The sequence below is a fragment of the Marmota flaviventris genome, chromosome 17 (assembly GCF_047511675.1).
Source record: "Marmota flaviventris isolate mMarFla1 chromosome 17, mMarFla1.hap1, whole genome shotgun sequence".
Lineage (NCBI taxonomy): Eukaryota > Metazoa > Chordata > Mammalia > Rodentia > Sciuridae > Marmota > Marmota flaviventris.
This window is the reverse complement of record NC_092514.1, coordinates 77,316,055-77,323,271: the sequence shown is the minus strand read 5'-3', so window position 1 is coordinate 77,323,271 and position 7,217 is coordinate 77,316,055. Positions and strand designations below refer to the sequence as shown.

General features: G+C 62.6%; 1 protein-coding gene across 1 annotated transcript; it reads left to right on the top strand.

Moving 5' to 3' along the window:
• The first annotated feature begins 589 nt into the window (after nucleotides 1-589).
• On the top strand, nucleotides 590-6,501 carry Notum (notum, palmitoleoyl-protein carboxylesterase). Its single transcript, XM_027955576.3, has 11 exons — nucleotides 590-933; nucleotides 2,007-2,059; nucleotides 2,139-2,234; nucleotides 2,731-2,791; nucleotides 2,961-3,019; nucleotides 3,340-3,442; nucleotides 4,143-4,334; nucleotides 4,474-4,574; nucleotides 5,374-5,521; nucleotides 5,888-5,935; nucleotides 6,195-6,501. The coding sequence occupies exons 1-11, from the start codon at nucleotides 590-592 to the stop codon at nucleotides 6,499-6,501; spliced, it is 1,512 nt and encodes a 503-aa protein (XP_027811377.1).
• Nucleotides 6,502-7,217: the final 716 nt, after the last annotated feature.

Here is a 7,217-nt window from a genome sequence, read left to right as displayed (position 1 = left end):
CCAGGGCGGGGGCAGCGGCGCCGGGCTGGCCGCGGTGAATGGAGCCACTGGGGCCGCCCGGCCGCGCTGCCCCCCACGGAGCTGGGCCGGGAGCGCCTCCCGCGGCCGCGACGGGGTAGTCCAGGCCCCTCCGTCAGGCTTGCGGTTTGGGAAGAAAAGGCGATGCCTCCGCCAAGAAAAGAGCGAGCGCGGCCCCCTCCCCCTCCACCGAGCCCGGGCGGCGGCGGCGGCACATCTAACGCGCGGGCACCCGGGCCGCCGCAGCCCCGGCGAACTACGCCCAGCTCGGCCCCCGCTGCCTATTGGCGCGGGCCAGAGCCAGCGCACCCAGACCCTGAGCTGCGCGCGGCCGGCTGAGCGCGGAGCTTCAGCTGCCGAGGCCGACGGCGCCGGAACCCAGAGCCTCGACGCCCAGAGCCCACGCCGCCTCGGCCAGGCCCGGCGCGCGGGACCGAGGACCAGCTAGCAGACGCGGCCGGCGCCCCGTGGCCCAGGCGCATTGGGCCCGGCGCCCCCCTCCCCCCCAGCCACTGCTGCCTCAGGACCGTCCGCTTCTCTGCAGGTGGCCGCGGGCCGGAGTGGCGTGGCCATGGGCCGAAGGGTGTGCGTGCTGCTGCTACTGGGCCTGCTGCACTGGGCCGGGGGCGGCGAGGGCAGGAAGACCTGGCGGCGCCGCGGCCAGCAGCCTCCTCTGCCGCCGCCCCCGCCGCCTCCCCCGCAGCGAGCCGAGGCGGCGCCGGCCGCGGGACAACCAGTGGAGAGCTTCCCGCTGGACTTCACGGCCGTGGAGGGCAACATGGACAGTTTCATGGCTCAGGTCAAGAGCCTGGCCCAGTCCCTGTACCCCTGCTCGGCGCAACAGCTCAACGAGGACCTACGCCTGCATCTCCTGCTGAACACATCGGTGACCTGCAACGACGGCAGCCCAGCTGGGTAAGGCCCGCGCCGGCCAGGACCCCGGGAGGCTCGTCCGAACGCCCTGCCTTCCTAGCCCGTCGTCCCCGCCGAGTTCCAGCCGCTTCATCACCCGTGGCACCCGCAGCTACACCTCCCTGCCCCTGCGAGGGCTCAGAGACTCTGTGCTGGACCCCTACAGTCTGTGGCAGTTCTCAATTCTCACCCCCAGAGGAAAGGGCTCCCGTCGGGTGCCCAGCGGTGCTGGCCCTGCGGAGGACCTGGCTTGGTGCCTCCCTCGCGGGGGAGGGGGTGATTGGCAGCATTTGAAGGCCTGGTCCCCGGCCCAGCGAGGGCACTGACCCCTGGGCCACAGTGCACAGCCCCTTTGCCCGCGTCCTTGGGCGGGGATGGGGGAGTAAGGTAGACTGGAAACAACCTGAGAGTAACCCTGGCACCAGCAAGAAGAGGCAACACTAGCTACCTCCCCCCACCCGCGCCCCTAGCAACTTGATTTTGTACAGGCAGGAATTCCATCGTTAGCTAGAGGGGCTAGGAGGGGGACACAGGTGGGATAGAAAAACCCCAGGTGCGGCATGGTCACACTCCAGGCGGCAAAGGAAAGATGTGATGCTGGGGATGAGGAAGGGATTGGGAGTGCCCCTGAGCTTGGTGCGTGGACGTTAGGCTGGGACTTGGTGAGAAAACTGCGACACCGCCGCGGTGGCGCCCCCCCCCCCAGCCTGGCGCGTCCCGTGCCTCCACCCACGCCCAGAGCGAGAGCACTCCCCATTCTCCCAGTGCCACTGTGTGCCCCAGAGCGACCCCCCCCAGCAGGCGGCGAGGTTACAACGGGTCCCGCACCGGGCGGTCCATGGGGATTTTCCACGGACCACACAGCCCTCGCAGGCGGTGCCGTCCCCGCGAGCGCCATCTCCCGGGACTGCCGCGTGGCTCGCGGGGCTGGTGCACTCTGCGTGGGTCTGGCCGCTGGCGCCCCCATGCGTCTATCGTGCGCACAGAACGACAGGTGGAAGCCTGGCGTCGGAGGCGAATTACTGTAGCTTCCAAAGCCCCAGCTGACTACCTGCTCCGCGCGTTCTTCCCTGCAGTTACTACCTAAAGGAGTCCAAGGGCAGCCGGCGGTGGCTACTCTTTCTGGAAGGTGCGTTCTAGGGAACCAGGAAGGGGAGGGCTGGAGTCCCCTAGATACATGGGCTAGACCTTGGCGACTGTGTCTGCAGGTGGCTGGTACTGCTTTAACCGGGAGAACTGCAACACCAGATATGACACCATGCGTCGCCTTATGAGCTCCAAAGACTGGCCGCACACGAGGACAGGTCAGCAGTGGGGGGCCTGCTAGCAGGGAGCCTTGAGATGGGGAATAGCCTCAGGGCAGTAAGCTCTCAAAATGAGGTCCTGCAGAAAAGGATCTCTTCACCTGGGACATGCCCCTAGCAGCACTCTGAGCTCCGGGAGGCCAGCAAGCACTCTGTCTTACCTTGGTTACCATGCCACAAGTAACTTTCCAGTGCTGATGGTGGTCACCCATCACCACCCCCGACCAGGGTTGAAGCACCTGGTGTAGAGTGGGAAGGCCAAGGGTTGCATCCAGTGTCACAGCCTGGCTGGGCATCGTGACCTCTGTGACCTCCCGCAGTAACTAAGCCCGCCCATCCCCCACTTCCCTGGCACCCTTGGCTCAGGCCAGAAGTATCACCTGCCTCCCTTGCCAGGGCCAAGCAGGAGCCCCTGTCCCCCACACCCTCCTGCAGTCTCCATCTTTGCACAGCCCCTCCCACAAGAAGGAAAGCTCCACTGCCTGTCTGTCTCCAGGAACCGGGATCCTGTCTTCTCAGCCGGAGGAGAATCCCCACTGGTGGAATGCCAACATGGTGTAAGAGCACAGGGGTGTCTTGGGGGGGGTCTTCCCTGGAGGGTCCTGTCCTGAAGGGTTCTTACTGGTAGGTGTGGTCCTTGGGGGGTACTGCTGGGGGGGGGGTCCTGTCCTGGTGGTCTTTCCTGGGGACTTGGCAGCAGAGCAGACTCACAGGTTCCTGTTTCAGCTTCATCCCCTACTGCTCCAGTGACGTTTGGAGTGGGGCGTCTTCCAAGTCTGAGAAGAGTGAGTCTCTGGTTTCCAAGCCCCTTCCTTGTGACCAGGCAGGATGGTGGGCTTCTGGGGAAGGGCAGACTTTCAGCCTTCCCAAACTCCTTGACGCCTGTCCTCAGGTGCCAGCTTGTCTGTGGCTGGCCTGGCCCCTGAGCTGTCCTCACTCCTGAGTGTTCCCTGGGGAGGGGCCCCCAGAAGGTCCTCTTGCACCTGACCCACCTCCCTCCAGTCTACCCCCGCCCCAGGGACACCCCAGGGCCTTCCTCATGCTGGCCTGGGTGGAGGTCTCTTTCTGCCCAGGCCCTGCCTGAAGCCAGCCCTCCTGCACGCAGACGAGTACGCCTTCATGGGCGCCCTCATCATCCAGGAGGTGGTGCGCGAGCTCCTGGGCCAGGGGCTGAGCGGGGCCAAGGTGCTGCTGCTGGCCGGGAGCAGGTGGGCAGGACAGGGCTGGGTGGGGAGGCGGCGGTAGCCCCTGGGGCAAGCTGGGATGGGAGTGTGGGTGGGACGGAGAGGAGGAGGCCCAGGCAGAGCTGGGGTGGGGGGCAAGGTCCAGTCCCTGCTAGCTCCAGCCTTGCGAGGCCTTGATGGGGAGTGATGGGGTTGAGGCTGCAACCAGAACATGGACCACCAGGGGTGTCCTGGAGGTTAAGCCTCCAAGGAGCTCAGGCTGCAGACCCAGGCAGTTGGTCAGGGGTCTGCTGTAGACAGCTGCCTCTCCGCTAGGGCTCACAGGTACAGGGGCTCCCTGCTGCTGTCCAGTCTCAATCCTGTCAGGTAGCACCGTGTGTATGTGGAGTGGGTGAAAGGGCCGGAGGCAACGTAGTTTATCTCTATTTCCAGACAAAGAAATTGAGGCAGAGAAGGTAAGGGAGGGAAGGACGAGGAAGAGCTCGGTGCTGAGCAGGAGTCGAGGCCTCTGCCTGGGGCTCTATCAGTCCCCTGCCTTGGGCCCTCAAGAGGCCCGCGGGTTTTACATGTGAGCAGGCAACGCATCCACTGTCCAGATGCATCCTTGGGAGGCAGCAAGAGCCCCGTCCTTCCTCAGGGCCCAGGTCGGGGCTGAGCAGGCCCTGGTCTGGGTGTTGGGTGCCGCTCCCCAGCCAGCTGGCCTCATGTCTGGCCTTCCCCGCAGTGCTGGGGGCACCGGGGTGCTGCTGAACGTGGACCGTGTGGCCGAGCAGCTGGAGGACCTGGGTTACCCGGCCATCCAAGTGCGAGGCCTGGCTGACTCAGGCTGGTTCCTGGACAACAAGCAGTACCGCCGCACGGACTGCATTGACACCATCACCTGCGCCCCCACAGAGGCCATCCGTCGTGGGATCAGGTGACCTGGGAGGGAGGGGCCCGGCCCCATGCTTGGGAACCTGTCCATGCAAAAGGCTTGGGACAGGGTGGCATCTCTGAGGGAGGAGCTCCTGGGGAGAGAGGACCCACAGCAGCCTGACCTACAGCTGTGGCTCCAGGTACTGGAACGGCATGGTTCCGGAGCGCTGTCGGCGCCAGTTCAAGGAGGGGGAAGAGTGGAACTGCTTCTTTGGCTACAAAGTTTACCCAACTCTGCGCTGTGAGTGGCTGGCCTGAAAGGGGTACGGGGAAGCAGTGGGAAGTAAAACCCAGCCTGGTCCAGCCTCTGAGCTGCTGGGTGGAGAGACCCCTGTCCTGGCCCAGGCAGGTCAAATCCATGCCAGGCAATCAGTCACTCCTGTTTGTCTGCAGCTCTCCTTGGTTTTAGCACTGAAATCCCCAGACCCAGGCAAACCAGGATGGTTGGTGACCCTGTCTACACCACTGCTTGGGGATAAGCTTTAGAACTGAATCCCTCGGCTGTCCCCTGAGTTGCATGGCCTCAGGTAGGCCCCACACTCTGAGGACTAGTGGGGTCCCAGGCAAAAGACTTATTCACCAAACTTTGGTCAAATTAGAGTCCCTGAGACTCAGGCCAAGAGCAATTTCTTCCTTCCTTCCTTCCTTCCTTCCATCAGGGATCAAACACCCAGGGATGCTTTACCACTGAGTTACTTTCCTAGCCCTTTTTGTTTATTTTGGAGACAGGGTCTTGCTAAGCTACTTAGCACCTTTCTAAATTGCTGAGGCTGGTCAATCCTTCAGCATCAGTCTCCTGAGTCCCTGGGATCACAGGTGGGCACCACTATGCCCAGCAGCAAGGGCAGACTTTAAAGAAGGAAAAGTGTGGTGTCATTCAGTAGTAGAGGCTCTGGGTTCTGTCCCCAGAACTGTAAAAAAGGAAAAGGGAGGACACACTGGTAGGGAGAACCTGGCCGGCCAGCTGGCCTCTGAGCCTGTCAGAGAACTGGCCAGGACCTCAGCACAAGGCCAGCCCTCTGAGCCAGGTGCCCTCCCAGGCCCAGTGTTCGTGGTGCAGTGGCTGTTTGACGAGGCCCAGCTGACCGTGGACAACGTGCACCTCACGGGGCAGCCAGTGCAGGAGGGGCAGTGGCTGTACATCCAGAACCTGGGCCGCGAGCTGCGCAGCACACTCAAGGACGTGCCGTGAGTGTGCTGGGGACCCGCTCGCGCTCGGCAGCCCCCCCCAGTCCTCAGTAAGCCACCCAATTCAAAAACAGATCTAAAGTGGCAGGAGAGTCATCTGTCAGGGACAGCCTGCTGCTGCCTGGCAGGCCCCAGAGGGGGAGGTAGACTCTGAGCAAGATTTGTCGGCAGAGGTCAGGGTTAGCAGGGCAGGCTGTCAGGAGGGGACAAGACCTGGGCAGAGGAACAGCTGCCTGGCCACAGACAGGAGGACTGGTCCCCAGCCAGAAGATGGGGTGCAGGGAAACAGGGTGGAGCACGGGGGCTTGCGGCACAGGGTGGTGGGGCTGGGGGCCACAGGGCTCAGGCTGCTGTCTCCTCCTCCAGGGCCAGCTTTGCTCCTGCCTGCCTCTCTCACGAGATCATCATCCGCAGGTCAGTGTCCCTGGGCCCCGGGGCCCCTTGGTCTGCAGTACTAATTTCAAACACCACAGGCTCCCTTGTCCTGCAAACACCTGGCCTGCACTTGTCCCCCCTCAAGCCCCCCACCCCTGCCTCTACTTACTAAAGGGCCTTTTGGGGTTGTCAAAGACATTCATTGTGTGGCTGGCTGTGAGGCCAGGATTACACAGGCCCCTCCACAGTGGTGGCAATGCCCCTCCTCCATGACTCCCACCCGGATTTCTGTCTGCAGTCACTGGACAGATGTCCAGGTGAAGGGGACCTCACTGCCTCGGGCACTGCACTGCTGGGACAGAAGCCTCCATGACAGCCACAAGGCCAGCAAAGCCTCCCTGAAAGGCTGCCCCGTCCACCTCGTGGACAGCTGCCCTTGGCCTCACTGCAACCCCTCATGTCCCACCATCCGGGACCAGTTCACGGGGCAGGAGATGAACGTGGCCCAGTTCCTCATGCATATGGGCTTCGATGTGCAGACCGTGGCCCAGCAGCAGGGACTGGAGCCCAGCAAGCTGCTGGGGATGCTGAGCAGTGGAAGCTAGGGGAGCCTCCTGGAGAAGGGGCCAGCACCCAGGGGCCAGGCCAGCCCTGCCCAGGGCCACCTCTTGGTGACTGGCAGGCCCTCCGCCTCTCCCAGGACCAGCCAGGACTCAGCCACACCCACTTGGGTGTGGCTGCCCTGCGCCCAGCTCCTCTCCCATGGCCCTCAGGAAGCCCATCCAGAGGGCAGCCCGGAGACCTTTCCCGTACCCACTGGCCTCCTCCCAGCCCCAGCCCCAGCCCCAGCCCCCAGCCTGTGGTGGGGAGGGGAGCCAGAAGCGAAGCACTGGATCCCTCACCCAGCAGCCCAGACAGCGTCCAGCCACCCCAGCTGATCATGTCCTTTTGTATTATTTTATAAAGTGACTTTTTTATTACTTTAATATTTTTAAGAAGGAAAATAAGCAAGAAATATATGATGAATGATATTGTTTTGTAACATATTTTTTTAAATATTGAAAAAAAAAAAGAAAATGAAAGAAGCTCACGCTTCGACCTGGTTATTTGAAGGGTGGCTCTACTCAACTCGCACCTCAAGGGCACAAGGGGCTGGGAAGGGCTTGGGGGTCACAACCACTGACCCCTTCTTGCGTGCTCAGTGGCCCCCACTCCACCTCAGTCTCGTTCCACCCCTGAGGAGTCTCTGTTCATTCAGCAAATCCCGACTCTCTGGCATTGACAACGATGGCTCACAGGATTTCCGTATTTTTCTTTTAAT